At 32.5% G+C, this 19,594-nt stretch overlaps 1 protein-coding gene across 5 annotated transcripts in view; it reads right to left on the bottom strand.

The window, feature by feature from the left end:
- The window catches only part of LOC109608953 (fasciclin-2), a 100,284-nt gene that overhangs the window by 2,765 nt on the left and 77,925 nt on the right, over positions 1-19,594 (bottom strand). For 3 of the 5 annotated variants that reach the window (XM_020025518.2, XM_049970250.1, XM_049970251.1), the window contains exons 2-7: positions 5,071-5,258; positions 4,741-4,870; positions 3,956-4,215; positions 2,827-3,898; positions 2,468-2,769; positions 2,227-2,410 (exon numbers count right to left, since the gene is read on the bottom strand). In XM_020025518.2, the coding sequence (XP_019881077.2) occupies positions 2,227-2,410; positions 2,468-2,769; positions 2,827-3,898; positions 3,956-4,215; positions 4,741-4,870; positions 5,071-5,258 (2,136 nt within the window). Of the gene's footprint in view, positions 1-347; positions 1,789-2,226; positions 2,411-2,467; positions 2,770-2,826; positions 3,899-3,955; positions 4,216-4,740; positions 4,871-5,070; positions 5,259-6,712; positions 6,988-19,594 lie in introns of those variants that run through there. The other 2 variants (XM_049970249.1, XM_049970252.1) reach the window with 2 other exon arrangements.

Here is a 19,594-nt window from a genome sequence, read left to right as displayed (position 1 = left end):
ATTAAAGTCTTGGTTAACATACAACAATTATCACAGGGTTGGAAGTTTTATACCATACAAATTACCCATCTAATGGAAACGTTATTATTGTTACTAATCGCTTTCATTTTGAATAATTTTTTTCTAATGAAGGTCAAACATTTATTTTTTGTTTTGTTTTGTATGCGTCTGTAAGACTCTTTGTAAGCTACGTACATTTTTCACGAAGTTCTTCCTGCCTTTTTGTCGAGAAAACCACAATACAAAGCGCTTTTCACTTAAGCCACTTTTACAACACTTCACAAAAGCACAGCTCAAATATTCGTGAAAATAAATCAAACAAAATACGAAATAAAATAAAATCGAAGTATCTTATAATGAATTTTATTTTTTTTTATATATAAATTGACATCACTTTTTTAACTTATAATATTTGATAAAATTAAGAAATTATTATTGTCCAAAGTTAAATTATATTTTAAAACACTGGGCGTTTAAAACTATGGTGAAAAAAAAAGTGTCCAGTAGCTAAGCTAAAACTGGAAACTCTTTAGAGATATAAAAATTAACAACAAAATTCTAATAAACATGCTCAGACATGCTATTATAAACAAAAAACATTTAGACATCTATGAAAGGGTAGCACCTATTTTAGGTTTCGCTTTACAAAAGAGATTATTTGTTTCAAATTTGATCTCAGTCTTTGTGTACAACAGATGAAGCATTTTGATCATCTGATTAATAAACTTTAACCAATTCATCTGTCGTACTTGTTCACAATGATTCTTAACAATTGGGATTACGATTGTTGCAATATATTTAATATATCTCTTACAATTATTCAATAAACAATTTATTCGATAGAATTAAATATAACTAACAATTGGCAGCGTCGATTTTTCTCTTGTAAGCCTTTCAACAAACATAAAATTCCTCTTGCGAAATTACTTTCCGTGGCAGGATATTTTCAAAACATAACAATTTACTAAAACACTAATCTACTGAATCCTACATTTGTTAAAAAGGATACAACAACCAACACATTCGCTCTATATTTCTTTCTCTCAACATGCATCACAAATAGTTTTATTTAACCTACGATGAATCTACAGATGTTAGTGATGAAATAGCGAACAACAAAATCAAAATTAGCCCAATAAAAACGGATTTTACAAATGTAAAAACTGCTGCCTTAACTATAACAAAAATAAGGAAAGAATATGGAAAAAAATAACAAGCCAGATGGAACATGCTTAAGGATAAAATTTAAGATGGAATGTATTAGTGGATGACATGCAGAAAGCCTATAATGACTGACAGTCATTTTTATTTCACTATCGTTTCATTTATATAATTATAATTTTATGATCATATTTTAATATAAAAAAAATTGTGGTCGGTTGTAGAATATTTTTATAGAGTAAAAGTAGTTCATATTAGGCACAATTAATGGATCAATGAGCAAAGTGAATGAGTTCAGTTCTTTATAGTTCGATTTATGATTATGTTTTATTAAGTACCCTGTATTTACACGTCAAAAGTGAAATAAAAATGCTTCGAAGCGGATGAGATGATTTCTAAATGCAATTTAACCGTAATTATTTACACATTTATTTATATAATTTTTGGAACACATTTATAAAATTTCATTATTCAAAGAATTGTTATTTCTAACAGAGTCTCTATGTTTCGGATTACGGTGTGAATTTTAATACCATTTTATATGGTATGCGCATAGCACCAGAATAATCATTGCAGCTTGAAGTAGATTTTGGTTAGAAGGAGTTGTAGAACTTCCATAAAATACACCTAAAGGGAGCAAGTTGTTTTTATAATGTAAAGGACATTTCACCTATGGAACATTTTCAGGATAAGACACATGTGAAAATACCAAAAATTTTATTATTAACTGATTTATTTCAATTGGCCTATTACAACGTAAGCGACTCGTTCTATTTAAAGTATAATATGTACAGAAGGTATTTGAATTTTTGGTATTTGTCACTCCACACATTCACCATACAAAAAATAATTAACAAAACAAAAACCTATCGAAACAAAAAAATAATAATAATAAAATCGATCTGATCTACATTTCAGTAAAAAAATACAAAACAAAAAACAAAATCGTCTACAAATACGAAAACAAAATTGTTAAAATTGAACCTAAAACTACTAAAAAGTTTACATTCAACACGCAACCGGCACTCGTATAAGTGTTGTACTCGTAATACTGTTTGTGCTCACCTTGTGCCGTTTTGATTTTGATTTGTGCTGGCGAACTGTCACCAATCGAATTGTGTGCCCTCAGTTCGATTTTGTACACTGTGTCCGGTTTAAGGTGGTCCAACTCAAAACTGGTGTACTTGACTGATTGAGTGAATTGCTCTGAACAATCGCTGTCCCTCCATTCACCGTTGATTTTGTTCGTCTGAAATAAATGTAATTTAAATGTTGTATAAAAAGTTGTTGTTGAGATGTCTTTTACCTCGCAGTATCTGACAAGATAATGTTGGATGGGATCCCCATTGTCGTTGGGTACGTTCCATCTCAATTCATAATGATCAGCGTATTGGCTAATGGTGTAGATGTCTTCTCTATTTACTGCATTTTCTTGTTGGTTCTGGTTGTGATCCTCAACTAAAATTTTTGGTTCCGATGGTTCCGATCTTCTTGGCATCGTAATTGCCTCAATGCTTCTCCAGGGACCCATACCGACGTCATTCCTTGCCGCAAACGTGAAGTGATAGGTTGCTTCAGGGTACAAATTCTCCAAAATGTACGGTGAATCTACAGAAAAGGCAATTAGTATCAATAGATATTGTAAATTAACTAATAAACACTTACTACTACTCCAAGTATGGTTCATTGCATTTTCCCAGGAAAGCTCCTGCGCAATTTTGTATCTAACCGTGTAAGTTCTGATGGGAAGTCCGTCGAAAAGGCTTGGAGGAACGATGCTAAAGGTAATAGATGTCGCAGTTATTTTATCAGCTCTGATCTGATTAATTTCCTTCGGAGCAAAACCTTGTTTCAACCATATTTTTGTCGAGTTAGTACCAAGTTTGTTGGTGGCAACGCATTCGTATTGAGTGAAAAATCTAGCTTGGTTAAATGGATAAACAATCAAATTCGAAACTGGACCGTTGCCTATAATCTGGAAATTAGAATTGTTCCTGTCGACGATAATGTTATTGTATTTCCAAACAATGGTGGCATTTGGAATTGCTTCTGGTATACAAGATAAGTTTCCGGGTCGATCGTTCCAGCTCCAAACTGATGGCAGAGTTTGGAACCTGTCGAAATTGGGCATAAATTCAACAGTGATATGTCCATTTTTGTAAGCGATTCCGGCTGTATTCTCGGCAATACATTCGTATAAGCCATCATCTGATCTGTTCAAATTCTTAATGTTCAAAATTCCAAAAGCCTCCCCCTTGTCATCGAACGTCTCCAGCTGCGTTGTAATTCGGTTATCGAGCAACTGCTTTCCTGTGATAAATGGTTGGTGGCTGCCCACTTTCTTGAAAAGAACTTTCGGTGGTGGCCGACCCTGAGTTTTGCAAATTAATTTCGTTTCGCTTCCAGTCGGAGAAGTCACGTTTAAGAGCTCGTAAATTTTTGGTTTGACCAAAACATTTATTTTTACAGTTTCGCTTGCTCTGCCTGCGGGATTCTCGGCGGTACACTTGTACATGGAGTCGTCGTTGAATTCCACTCGATTGATTATCAGTTTGCCCTCGTTCTTCTTCACGTCGAATCTGTCGGTTACTTCGAGATTTTCGCGAGTTTTCTCTTTGATCCAAGTGTAAGTTGGTGGCGGTTTGCCATAAGCTTTGCACACGACTTCAGCCGATACACCTTCTATTACCGAGAGATTCTCGATTTTTTCAATTTTTGGCGGCACTTGTACCTCAACCTGAAATAATATCAGATAAATTATAATACTGATTAGTGATAAAAGAAGATTTCTTGCCTTGATATCTCTTGTTTTGATCCGTCCAGTTTCGACAACTACAGCAGTACATTTGTACACTCCATCGTCTGCTTCAGTTACGTTTCTGATCAGGAGTTGATCGTTGTCCACGATGTATTTATCCGTAGTTTTTATACTTATTCCATTTTTATTCCAGTCAATTGTTGGAGATGGGTTACCGATCACTTTACATTTTACCGTGTAATCTGTACCAACTACTGGATACTGGGACTCCGGAGCGTCCACAAAATCAATATCAACTGAAAAATATATTAAATAAATGTCAGATGTTTGGGAGTAAGTTAACAGAAAAGTGAAATTAGATATTTGAATAAACGGAATACCAAATAACAGAGTAAACGATCAAAAAGCGGTCGGTTCGGTCTCGTTTGTACCACCATCAAAAGCGGGCAATATATTTGGCTAATTATTTATGGTTTCAAAATTATTTAACTGACAGCTCATTTAAATATAAATAACTTGGCTCTCATTAAAACGTGCAAACTTTATTGTCAAATATTGCTCGGCGGAGAGCACTTGATTAAAATTTTATGGTTCACAATAAATAAATAATAACTATTGTGGGATGAATTCGTTATTAAATTTTACGGTTCCAAATGACAAATAAACCAATTTCATTAATTCAAATACGTTTTTAATATACTTAAAATTTGCATAATGGAAATTCCCGTTAATAATATTTATTTCCCGATGATTATTATTTATAGCAACGCATGCTAATAATGAATGAAATTGAGTTAATGCAGTTCCATGTTCGTACGTACCATATGTGCGGACCGGAACTTCTGCCCTAATCGTTTCCGAAGCATAATTCGCCTGACAAGTGTAAGTGCCTCCCTGGTTCTCCGTCAGACTGGCGAAGATTAGGAGAATCCCTGGCTCGCCGGTTAGAGGCTGAAAGAAAATTAAACTCATATCGTACAAGATCGATTTGTATTACGTTGGCCAAAAACCTACACGAACCCAATCAAAAACAGCTTAGGACTTTGTAAATGACATTTTGAATACGGTTTAATAACTTTATACGTCCTACTGAATAACAACGTGATTAAGTGATGTAATTTGGATTTTTTTGACACGAAACTTTAACTTACCGAAGTGTAAAGGGGATTCGACCTGATTGACTCAATTTTTCTGCCATTTTGATCCCGCCATTCCAGTTGTGTCACCAGGTTGGGCTTCTCGGCTTTCGGTCTGCACGTCAGAGCCAAACTGGTACCAATTGCTTTGATCACTGAATTCGGTTGGATTTCCAACGATGGATTGTCCTGGGCAAACGCCACTGTAACGAATGTTTGACACTATTAAATTTGTACATACTCATTATGGGTCTATTTAAAAAAAAACGAATGGTAAATGTTGGACAGTTGTAATGTAGTTTATTGGAGGGTAATTACGGGAAAATGCTGCTGAAAACTGGGGACGTTGGCATAATAAAAAGTCCATTAGATGAAATATTTTCAGCCGCAACGCACAAAAGAGCCTTTCATCAATGTTAGATGCGTAGGTAAAGTCTTGGGTGCAAAAGGACCGCGCGTTAATCCCGAAAACCTCCTGAGTGGGTTCTCATATTTTATGTTCACACAACGCTGCCGGATATTAAAGGGTCACCTGGTTCATTTACGTGGTCAACTGCCCGCAGAAAGGAACTCATTAATTAACATTGGTCAAGTTCAGATGTATATCTACACAGATTGTTAATTATAAATCGGAACAAAGGGCATCGATGCCATCTAATAGCCATTAATTATTAATTATGATGTACTGTCTAATTTTATTAGATTTTAATAAATCGGTTTAAGTTAAAACTCTTACTAATATTATCTTTAATTGCAATTATAAAAAAGACAGACAAGTATTAAATTCGGTTCTTTTATTTTAAATGGTAAGAATTATTTATTAAAAATTTTTATTTTACTAAAAAATAATTAAAAGTATTTCATAATTAAAAAAGTTTGAAACTGAAAGTGTATACCATAATTACCTCCTGTGCCAAAGTAGCCATAAAATAATTCATTGTAATTAAATCCAGAGACAAGATTAAATGAAGAGACGATCTTTTAGCATAATGGGGGTAATAAAGTACAATTAGAAGTTCTGTGTGTTGCATACGTCAGCAGTTTGGCGTACAAAGTACGGGAGATTTCACGAAAATTTTATGTTTTCCCTAAATGAGAAATTTTCGTGAAAGTAAAGTGAAAATATAAAATTTTTTGTTATACAACTATTCCAGAAAAAAAAATTCACTACATATGACAATATAATACACGAAGTAGATGTTTGTAATATTACTATATATGATATATTTAATATTATTATTTAATGCATTAAAATTAACAATGTACATATATATCTTGTATAATACTATTTTATATATAACTGTAAAAATATGTTAGTTGTAATAACATGTAATTTTATTTAAATTCGACACAGAAATATTATTATTAAATGTATTAATAATACTCATTAAAATATTAATTTAAAAATATTGAGTGAAACCCAATATTGTTACGTTTATAATCAAAATTGTAGAACTTGTATATTATTATTAAAATTTTAATATTTTTGATATGATTATATTTTGGTTTAATATTTATTTATATGATAAATAATTCATGATTTATATTATTTAGAAAAAATATTTAAAATTTAAGTGAAAACTCATTGAAAAACAAGGTTTTGCATTTTGAGTGAGAATGTTGAGAATATAATGTAAATTGATAAAGCCAATCATACCACAAATCGCAGAGCACAACACGAACCACCTCATATTTCCCATCATCACCAGTTCACCATCACACGTACATTATCAAGGGCCACCTGAACGCCCGAACTTAAGTAACCGCAAAATAGAAAGTTAATTGTAATTACACCCCCTGGGTGGCGAACAGTCCCACACCACTCGCATAATGGGATAATAAACAACAATTAGTCCCGAACGCGTTCAACCCTTGCTCGTCGCGATCGCCGAAACTTTTCAGCGGCTGTGGGGAAAAAACGCGCGCCGGCAGTCGCCTTTTCAGCACGGGAACATCGTGTTTCAGTCGCGGCGGCTCGCAGGAGAATGAGGGAGCGAGCAACATGGTGTGCGGGGCTCCGGTGCGTACGGCCGGCCGTAGAGAAAGAGACGATAATGGGGCAGATAGGCAGTTTTGCTGTTTTGCTGGAAGTCCCGCGTGTGTGGAATCCCAAATTAATTCCCTCTAACTTTACTATTTTCGACATTGTACTCGTTTTTTGTGGGGGATCGCTATTAAGTCGCTCGGAAGTACTTTTATGGTACGTACATAATTGATGGAATTGTGTAATTTGGACAATACACGAATGAGGTGCTGCCCCAATGATAACATTTAAGTGTAGACTGAGTAAAAGCATTTTTTACAAGTGCTTCAACTTTTAAGTCGGTCGAAACTTTATAAGTGTCGCCTTGCAATCTATTGTTTGATTTGCATTTTTTAACGCTTCTAATGTTGAAAATTTAATGAAACTCTTTCATCATGTCCGTTGCTCCGTCTCTTTCTCCGTTCTCTTCCTCGTTATAGTAACATTTTCGGGCACAGTGTTTCTCATAGACATTTATTAGAGATTATGAAAAAGTCAGTTTATTAAGTAACATGTGCACTTAAATCAATTTATTACTAGCAACAGCTAATATTTTATTAAGTGTGTAAACGTCAACGGTTTAGCTCCCATTCTTTCGACCCTCTAATGCCCGAGTGCACTTTGCGCCATTATATCACTACTTAAATTATGTCCTTTTATTGCGTCGTTATTAAACTCATTTACTTAACGTCTAAATTTGCTGCTGCGGGATCGACTGCACGTATATTATTTATTACCCAATAAAATCAATTCAACTAAATTAAACACAGTGTAGCAAAATTACAGAGGAAAACGTGATAATCCATTTCGAACCGTTAATCGTTCATATTTTTGCAGAATGCAATGCGGTTGGTTGTGTAAGTTATAGAGCTAGACCGGAATAATCGGGACCAAATATTTAATAATTGAGAAGTACGTAAGCGTTTGACAACCGACAATCCCGACTAGTTTGTCATCAGAATCCAATTAAACCAGTTTGATCGTATTTGCACGTCCCCAGAGATTCAGTAAATACTGACGGCCTCTACCGATATCTGCCATTATTAAAACCAGATATGCAACTAATATCGAACAGTTAATTGATCGTATGCATGACTAGTAGAGAGGTTCAAGACGAACTTCGATTAGCTCCAAACTTTATGCTTTGTGCAATTTATGTTTTACAACAAATTAACATTGAGGAATCAAGCGCAGCACTCGTAATGGACCTAAATTGGCTCGGATTAAATTTTCAAAATACAATTAATCCGGATGATGCAGTTAATTACTGCCACACTGCAACAATTTCCATTTTTTTTTCAATTTTTATTGGTCAGTGAATTATGTTACTATTCTTAACCCTGAGCTACATCAAACTAGAGTGAAATCCACATGAAATTTCAGTAATAATTATTAATTCTTATACAAAGTCATTACATGCAATTATCATGACCAAATATATGTACATAATATAAATACCATATATCTAGATATGCCAAACATTTACATAATTAATTGTCACTGAACGGACTAATACAATCAGTAATTTCCTATTTAAACGCAAATGTGGTAATTAATTACAGAAACCAAAATATTAGTCTAACGGTACTTTGGCTTCTAATGTGTTTGATTTAAACTTTCAATTCAAATGGAAAATGAAATACGGGCAATTATGATGGTTATTTAATTTTCTCTATTGTTCTTCCTCGAAATGTTCACCGCAAATATTTTATTGTCGAGTTTGTTCAAGTTGAAAGTTAACATATATGCAATTGCAACTTCACTTTAAATGTGTCACTTCTAGTGGTAAGATAGTTACATCAAATTGACCTAACTGTTGCTAGACAATAATTCTGTTGAGCACAACTTTAAGTTGTATTAAATTTTGAAAGCAAATATACATATGTACCTGATTTTCTATAACTTTTAATTGGACAAAAAGCAAAAATTATTGTGCATTAAATTACGTTTAGAACGTTTCTACTCAGATATAGCCATGAAACTGCACTTGGACATTAATTGAATTATAAGCACATTTTGATGTCCACCCCCACTTATCCATCTTAATTTACGCTAACGAGTACAGAGCGATTTTACATTTATAACCCTAATTTTACATGTCTGGTTTCATTAGTTTTGTACGTTACTTAACTAATTTAACATCCATCACTCACACCCAATTATTTTACTTGACTGGAAGATTTATATTTTCTACTAGCAAAAATATGTTGGGTTAAAAAAGTGTAGATAAAATGTAATTAATATAAAATATAAGAATATATAAAATGAAAACTAAGGAAAATGAAATAAATTTGAATTTATGTTTTGTTTTATGAATAAAATTTTACAATTAGATCTAATTATAATGAAAATACAAATATATTTAAAACTTCAAAGGAAATTATATCATCAAAGCCTTTATTTAACATTGTGACTTATTTTTATCTTGTTTATTTTCACAAATTTACCTATTTCACTTCACAAGACTTAATTAAGTTTTCGTCAAAAAATTCCTGTAAAAATTCTCAATAAAACCGATACATGCCACAGTATAATAAAATTCTTCGTGCATGCTTTATTACTCTTCATACGCTTAGTCTGTCATGTCCGATCTATAATTTTAATTAAACACAGTCACCTGGAAACGGCGGCAATCCGAATGGAATAAATTCATTTGGCGACCAGACAATGCATTCTTAAAACCCTTCAATAATTACCTTTGTCGTGCGCCATTCCGATTATTTCGCAATTTACAAAATGCATATTTAATGTACCAATTTCAATAAGGATCTCGACAAATTGATGGATTTAACAGACCATCGTGTACGAACGTTTAATTAAGTAATTGTAGTATTTCTGCATTCGATTTATCTGTTATCTGACAAACTCCAATTTTAAACCGTTGTAATATATTTTTCAAACATTAAAAATCTCACATAATTATGCTGTTGTGGTTCGTTCATGTTCAAATATGTTTCATTAATATCACCTATTGTAAATATAATTAAATTAATAGAAACATAATTAATTAAATGCAATACAATATTATAAATTTGGGACGTTATCATTTCCATTCCAAGAGACAAATTGATTAAATCCTAACAACAGTGAAACAAAAGTTTGTGTAAAATTATGTAAATTAAATGTAATTATTTAATGAGCTGATTTATATTTATAAAAGTTTATTGGCCTTTCTTTGCGCATCATATAATCATTAAAGAACAACCCCAACATCCTTAAGAACAGCGTCACCGTCACCGTCACCAGCTTCGAGTCATTAAAATATTAAATGATGGTTAACCCATACCATCAGCTTTGTAATTATGATGAATCCCATTATACTCATTCATAATTCACTTCCACTTGTAGATTAAATTTTATACGACGACGAAACGTTCAAGTGTCTCTCATTCACAATTTTCACGTTATTAAATTTAATACGAAAAATTGATGTAAAAGGTCGAATTTGCTGAAATTCAATTCGTACATTTGAATTCAATGCGGACAAGGAAATATTGAAGATAGATGAAATTCCTACAATGATACATAAAATTTTTAACTCATAAAGTTGACAAAGAATCTTTTCAGAAGTGTAATAATACCATTTTTGCAGATTTTTGCTTTTCGATTTATTTATGTTTGTAACATATTATTCATGTTTCCTCTCATATGCATAAAAACGATAATTTCAACTATATTTAGTTAAAATATGACATTTAATATTTAGAAATTTAGTTTCCACTGGATTTTATGTTTATTTTTAATATCAATTCAAATTTAGTCATTTTTAATTAATTTTTCCTGGACTCCATGATAAATTTTTCACTATAACTCTTTTGCCATGTTCAAATATGCTTTAATTAAATTTTAGTTATAAATATTTATAATTATTAATAAAATTAAAAAGTTACTAATAAACTTCTGTTTAATTTGTTATAGTCAAATTAAGCATGATAGCTGCATGAACATATTGATTGTAAGTCGTTTGACGTTTTGGAAACAAAAAAAAAAACCGGACGTTCAAATGTAATTACGTGAAAAACAAAAGGGCGTGCGCCGTGCGGCGGTGGGATCTGGAGATGGGGAGAGGGGAAGGTCGGAGGGCAGCAATGAGTTTTCGTCTTTATTGCGGGAATATATATTAGGGATTTTTGTCGTTTCGCGTTTTCCCCGTGGTGCAACGGCCGCTTTCCGTATTGCCCCCATGGACAGGTTAACAGACCGTGAAATTGATGGTTGCGTGGAATCTGTTAAATTTATATTTCGGAAGAAGATTTTCCAAAAGGTCTGGCACCTGCACTTTGAATACATTCGGCGCCACCCCTTTTCTTTGCCGTCGCCCGGCCGTAGGTGGTTGCCAGAAAATTAGTATTCGTGTAAATTTGCACAAGACTTATTGGATTTACTGAATCCGTTTATTAAACTATTAAACAATAGCCGAATATTCGATTAATCAATTTAATATCAACCAGTCGTAAGTTGAAATGGTTCATTTGTGTGTATAGATGTTTCATAAAAGTTGCATTGTGCAATAACAAACACTTTTTAATGGTGAAAGTTTTCATGAACGACAATAAACACTCGGAATTTATTTATGTGGTAATAAATCTCTGAAAAGCAAAATTTATATATTTAAATTCCTATAAAACATGTGCTTTTCAATAACTGTAAATTACAATATACATACATGCAAGCAATGAATAAATATATATGCTATTTTTAACTTCATAAAAAATTGTCAATTCAATATGTTTTATGTTATATTTAAATATAAACATAATTTTAAATCTTTAGTTTTATATTATTATCTGCCAGATTGGTAGTATATTATTATTTTAATATTTTGCAGCAACCCTACAATAAATTGTGAACCAAATAAATCTACACAACAAACTAATATAATATGTAGCATGTCTCCACCACTTGTGCAAATAGATATGAATTATTTCGCATCTCGTTTTCAGTTGAATTAAATTCAACGTGTAAAATCACTGTATCTCTGATAATTCATAATTAAATCGACATGCGATCACAACCGTTCACATTTTTTACCATCCAACAAACAGATGATGAGTAAACGATCGCATAAATTATACACAAACAGTAATTAGATGTAAATCGTATGAAGTCAAATGCAGACTCATTTGATGTATGGCGAATACAATGATTTACCAATTACAAACACATTTATGATTAGTGATCAACTAGTTAAATAGTTAAAATGAGCAATCATGATATTAAAGTATGTAATATGTGGAATTTATTATAATAGCTCTATTGGCTTGTTTCTATTGACATCAATAATTTAATTTTAATACTTTTTTATGTATGATATATTGTTTTGGATAAATGTGACGGTAATACTTAATAATTATTAAATTGAAATTTAATCAAATTTCGATAACTCTAGTTTTGATATTTCGAATAAAATTTACGTTGTCTTTTAAAGTTGGAATTTCTAATTCAATTTTACTTGGTCATACACTCTCTACTACATATTTTGTAGGTAATTCGAAATCTTGTCAAGCCATAGTTCGACATATCGAAGATCAGCATTTGATAAATTAGAAAACTGAAATACATTTACTTAATTATTATTTTTATATTATATTCTTTATTATCTGGAAAATATAGGGAAAAAGCAAAAAATCAGATTTTAATTTTAATTAAAAAATATATACAAAAATAAAAATAAATAACTTAATAATAGTATAAAATTAATAATTGTCAAAAAACACTAAATGTATTTCATTTTCAAATTTGAACACCCTAAGTATATTTTCTCAGACTGACATTATAAATGCAAACGCATTTTTAACGGCCACTATAATAAAAGTAACAGTCTATAAAAAATGCCACGTTGAATTTTTGATAGGAAAACGTCCAGAATTTTGATAAATTGCGCATCTAATGGTGTTACGCATCATATAACATAAAATAAAAGGGGCGGAGGTTGTTGCATGCAATTTGTACCCCCTGCAGTGTATCTTTTACACATAATTCATTTCGAAGAAAAGTCGATGTTATCGAAACAAAAAACTTAATATTCGTGTACAACATCTTACTTAATGTTATTGTCTATAATGTCGGTTGTCTAGAAGTAAAGGCGACATCCTCCCTAAATGTTTATTACCAAAATTATCGGGTTATGGCCACTCATAATGACTGGCGAAATAAATCTCTCTCGTTATTAAAACTAATTGAATCATTAATCAAAAATGTGACCGTAGAGTCCAGTCCAGCGCGTATTTGCCGTTAATCAATCAATCAATGTTTGTTCTATTTCACTTATAGAAGCAAAGTTTATTATGTTATAAATAATTTTATTTCTGTTTTCATTTAATTGAACCTTTTAAAATCATTTTAAATTAAATTTATATTTAATTAATAAATAATAATTTAATTTACCTAATCTATACAAAAATATTAAAGTACCGTTAAAGTGTAATTAATAAACCAATTTATTATTTTATACCTGAATATTTACTATTACTGTATAAGACAGAGAAGAAATATTAACTTTTTTGTTTGAATTTGAAATTCATAGCCGTATTATCCGCTCGACAAAATCCAACTACCCAAGCATCATCCAAAAACGTCTAATTGGTCGTTCGTTACCTTAACATTAATTAAAAGTAATTAAATCCCCAAACTGGGTCCGCGTCAATCACCCGGCAATTCACCGTCCATTCTGTTGTGCTTGTTTTTCCGAAACTATTCGCCTGTTCTGTTAATTAAATATCCAATTGAACCTTTCAGAATAAGATAGATTCTGTCTGTACATTTAATCTTGGAGTTTTATACCAAAAAAAATGTAACGTATTTTTCTTATGTCATGGAATATTAGATAAGGTATATTGACTTTTCGCCCATTCAACTCTTATCGGTGCTTAAATTGATTCAGGACTATCGAGCGTGAGGATTATTTAGGAGATTAAGTGCCGTATCTTGTTTAAATTCAGGATGGCATAAACGGTGCTACAACTTAATTGTAAATTAATTGGGTTTGAGCATATTATCTCACAGAACATTGTTTACTTGGCGTCCTGTATATATTCTGATGGAATATTATAATCAAAATTTGTGAACTTTATAGTACAGACTTTTAATATGCAAATAAATTTCACATGGACCTGGATTAATTTTGCAGCCAGGCGAATCTAAATTCTAACTAGTCCTCGCTCGTTTATCAATGTAGCGTGAGGGAACATTTTAAATTCATATAAATTAATTAACTCCAATGCTCTTTGGGGAAATTCCCTTGTATCTTACCTACATCTCGTAAAATGCAAGACTGCGACTCAGATCTCGGTGCAGACAGAATTAGGCAAACTTTCAAGCATGCAACTCTGTAATCTAAGAAATTTATATAGAAAGATCTTCAAAGAAAAAATCAAAAAGCACTCAAGTCGTGCGAAACTAGACACCAGGTATTTTCATTCCGTCACACAATATGAACCTCCATCTGACACGAGACCGATTCACTGTCGTCTCGTGAAAAAAGTGCACCGGGAATGATTAATGACCTTTCGCACATTTGTAATCGGCAAAGGAGCGCGTGAGACAGGACAGATGTCAAGATAACATTAAAAATCGGCGAACGCCCTCAGGATATTCGGCATGTGGAGGGACGCACACACGCCAAAAGTGAAAACCAATGTTTCCGTCTGCCACGCAGAAACCAAAAGGGATTTTCCAATTCCCAAAGAGTTCGATTTACATTTGAGCTCGGCCGCGACGAAGAACTTTCTCTGATACTCACATACCCTGTTTACTTTTCTTGTTTATTTGGATAGGATTTCGATACTTTTTATGTGTTTGCTTTTATTCTATTCAACAAACACCGAAATCATTGTCTGTTGATGACACAATTTTCAGTAATACCTATGCAAAATATTATTACACTCATATTAGGCGAATACTAAAGACTAGTTCTGTAAGTTAAAGTCTGCCTCTTATTAAATCCAACTTTCCTAGAGCCTAATAAAATCAAAACGAACTTGTATTCAACCACCGGTTTAACGCAGTCTTTACCCCTGAAACAAGCTCCAAGATGGAAAATATAGCAAAGGAAGTTGGATATATGGTGCAGTGAAACTGAGAAATGTTGGGACGAAATTAATTTATGTACAGCTTTATTTCTGTTAAATCGGAAAATTCCGTGCGCTTTTACACGAATAAGATAATGTTTCATTGTCTCTTTTAGCTTGGATTATTTAATAACCCTTTTAAGTTTGTAGCAAATGAAAGTTTATAAACAGGTCATGAAGCACATGTAATTGAATGAAAATGGTTCTTGTGTGGCACGAATATAAATCCACTCATCCAAATGACAGCCGATTCGATTCCAGCCACCGAACCGGCACCACACATCCAGATTAAAGCAACCCCCGGTTGAGTTCTAACGCGAGACGTGCAGTCCCGGTTAACGTCACCCAAATATTGTGCCTTCCTCAACCGCTGATAGGAAACAAAGAGCGCATCTCGTAGCGAATGCACGTCACTCGCCCGTCACGATATGATTTGGCGCAAGCCGTCATGCCGATCGTGTATGTGACAAATTGGTGCGAGCATTTGGAGTCGGATGCTCGGATGCGTCACATTTGATCGGTTGTCTGATGCTCCATTCACCGTGTGGGATTAGGGTTAATGAATATTAGACGATTCATCGGTATAATGTCACATGTGTATTGGATGACGGTTTTAGAAATGAACAGAGAAAAGAACGTAAGGAGAGTCGACGACAATGCCATCCACTATAATTATAGTATCGGGTTGCACGCGGAATATCTATTTATTATGGATGGTATTAATGGAAACCCATCAATGTACTTCCGCTACGCTAATCCACGGGTTTCATTGACTTTGTTTCAAGAACTTTTTAGATAATAAAATTACAAATTTAATTGTAACAATTATTATCAGTATTACTGTATTGCACTGTTTAATTTTTTTATTTTCAGTCAATGATCAATTTCGAACCAATTTGTAATCAAAATACAAACGAATAAATGATTAGTTTATTGTTCACAACTAGTTATTTGCCATTCAATAACAACTTGTATACTAACAAACAGTTGTCCTGAAAAGTTCGTAAGCTAGCATAGAAAAAATCTTTTTTTTTTATAGAATTTGTTTTTAGTCTTCAATATAATTGCCTTTGAAGGCGACACAACGATTATAGCGGTCATACAATTTTTCGATACCATTTGTATAGTACGATTTATCTTTAGTCTCAAAATAAGCTACAGTCCACTCGGCTGACTGTCGGTTGGACTCCGGTATGAAATGATGAAGGCATGTTTCATCCATTGTCACACAACGACCCTGCTCAGGATCATCAATTCGTTGTTGTTTTTGGCCGATTGTGAGCTCGCACGGCACACACTTTGAACAGAGCTTTCGCATACCCAAATATTCATTTACGATATGAGCAACACGTTCCATTGATATCTTTAGGATCTCAGCTATCTCAATCAACTTCACTTTACGGTTATCCGAAATTGTTTTATGAACATTTTCGTTGGTAACAGCTTCTTTGGGGCTGCGAGTATCCGTCCGTCCTCAGTGCTCATTTCGCCTCAATTAAACTTAGCAAACCACTTCTTAACGGTTCAATAGTATTTTTTTCACCAAAAAGCAATGCTTTATTAACACACGGAATTCATTTTTATTCAACTAACAAAAGTTGTTTCACTCAAAGTGCTATAACTCACAAACTAATGGTACGTCACTTGTCAAATTTATACACGTGTCTTTTGAAGGTTAGGGCTAACTGAAAGTCATATGGTCATTTATGTGTCAACCTACGAACTTTTCAGTCCCCCTACAAAATAAACATTAACATTTTTTATTTTTACACCTTGCTAACCTATTATAAAAAACAAAATGTATCAATAATCAGAAGTATTTTTATTTAGAACTATTAGTAAAAAAATCAAAATAAAAAGGGCTGGCCAGATGGTCCATTATCAGCAATGAAAAGGTTATTAGTGAAAATGAAAAGTGGCTTTATTCGTTCGCGTAAGACAAAGAATATTGTTTCAAATTTAGGGATTTGATATTCCATCACGACAATGGACAATGAAACGTAGCTTTCGCAAACCATCGGAATTGATTGAAAGTTCAAAAAGCTGCCATTGTCTACCGTGCTTTGTTCGTCTCGGCCCATTCGTTCGAACACGCACCGCTCTTATCCGAGTGCACTTGTCCGTTTTATTTAAAACATTCAAGTGGAGGGTGAACCATGCGGGTAGGATGTGTAACCGGAAGTCGAAAGTGTCGCGATAGATACACTCGAGTTCACGGTCGGACGTGTTTTACTTTTTTTTATTTTTACTTTTTTTCGGCGTATGCTTAATAACTGTCACTTTGTAGAAAGTTTCTCGGCTCGCGAGGCGAGACGGTTTCGAATTACTGCCGGGTAGAATTCATTACTTTAGATAAGGAACGGGTGGAAAAACCGATGTGCTTTGTTTTTTGGTCAAGGTTTTTAATGGGCAACATGATTCTTGTTAAAAAACAAAGATTGTGGAGTTTAAACAATCCTATTTTTTTATTTCAATTAGATAATGTCTGATTTGATAACTTCCACTTATCATTTTACTTACTTACTTGTAACAACAGTAAAAATCCAGGTAAATAATGTTTCGTTAGAAAGGTAATTAATTAAATTACATAATAAACCGTAGTTACCTAATTAGTTTTGGTCGGAAGAAAAATAGCTGAGTTAAAACTTCTTTCAAAATTCCAACTTTTACATTTTTAATTGACAGTTTACTCAATTTAAATCTTGCTAAGCCAATCTCGGTTAAAAAATAAAAATGTTATTAGAAAATAAAAAACGAAAATACTTAATTACGGAAACTTCAAGTTGTTTAGTTAAAATATGACAAAGTCTTAATGAACATCGATTTTCAATTGGTTTAGTAGGTTAGAAAATATTGAGTTCTTTATATTTTATAAGAGTATTTTTAAACTGAAGCAACCAAACAGTGTTTGTAAGATAATTTGATGCACTGAATTTGAATATGTAACTGTTTTTTCTCTATCAGATCAGGAAATATAAAGTGTATGAACATCCTCTGTATTTATCTGGGTCAGTTTCACGAATTAGAGTCCAACAATAATCTCTCAGAATATTTTTGTCCCAAAATTCTGGATAATTTCTTTCAACTTTCATACAATCTTAATGAGCACGTTCATCGCACCCAGGTCTTGTGGGAAAAAGTCCAAATGTGAATTTAATACATACATTTTGACCTAATTCACAATAACTTTTCAATAATTCTACCATGCTTTTGAAAGATTGCCGGGCCAATAAAAAATGTGAAGAAAAATCATCGTTTAATAACTTCCTGATCTGAGAACCAACAAATATGCCTGATATACAGTAGAATGTCATTTGTATCAACTAATGGCTTATTTCAAATGTTTTGTTCAACAGAATACTCTGTTCTTTGTGTATGGCATAAAAACTAGACCAGCACAATTTTGGCTGTAAAAGTTTAATTCCACGCACTCAAATGACTTAAAAAACATTCATCCTCCTTTTTTCCAGCCATTTTTTGACCATTGTAAATGATAGAAGACTACTTAACTTTTATTAAATATTTGTTGATAAAAATAACAAAGAATTAGGAAAAGTAGCTTAATATAACAAAAAAACAAATACTCTTGGATATTTAAAGTTCCAAAAGTTTCACACTTCTAATAACCCATCTAAGATTGTCAATAAATATACAATATATATGAATATTTGATCCCAATTTACATTCCAGAGAGGTTTTAACCAGTCTGTGACAATAATTATAATTAAATTTCAATTCTCTGATTCAAATAAAGAATTAAAATAAAAAACAACCGAATGCTATTTGATTATCCTCAGATGTGAATAGATATCGAAGCTTTTAGAATCGAGTAAATGATGACAAACTATAGCAGGCCTCTTGTGAGAGAAGACCAACTGACAAAAAAACAAAAAAGGCAAAACTACTACAGTTTGAGGATGATTAAATGAAAAGAACATTAGTAACAAATTTAAATAAATGTTTTTTTCTTGTACAGGTCTTTCAAAAGTGAAATGTTTGTCACCATTCTTGTCACTTACTATTCATTATGTACTGCGCACTGTTTCAAATAAAATGGTAAACAAAAAACACAAATTTTCCATTATCAAGGTAAATTGCAGATGAATGGTATGTGCATCGGACTAACACTAAAAATATGTAAAATAGACCTTTTATATTTTTGATATAAATTAGTATCGACATCAAACGAATGTAAATTAAATTTCCAACAAACTGAATCAAATTTTCCTGTGCTGTGATCATTTCATCACCAGAACATATGTTTAATAAATAAAATATTTTAAAATTGTTTGTATAAATTTAATACATTAAATTTTCATAACATTGATACGCGATTTCCATATCATATTTTCCCTTTTTTCAACCCTTTACGAACTCGGACATCTCCGGTTTCCATTGTAACTCCCTCATGCGAGAATATACATTATGGAGCATTTTTAGAACGATA

Source organism: Aethina tumida, chromosome 7 (genome assembly GCF_024364675.1).
Source record: "Aethina tumida isolate Nest 87 chromosome 7, icAetTumi1.1, whole genome shotgun sequence".
Classification (NCBI taxonomy): domain Eukaryota; kingdom Metazoa; phylum Arthropoda; class Insecta; order Coleoptera; family Nitidulidae; genus Aethina; species Aethina tumida.
The sequence above is the reverse complement of the archived record's forward strand: the minus strand, read 5'-3'. Positions and strand labels throughout refer to the sequence as shown.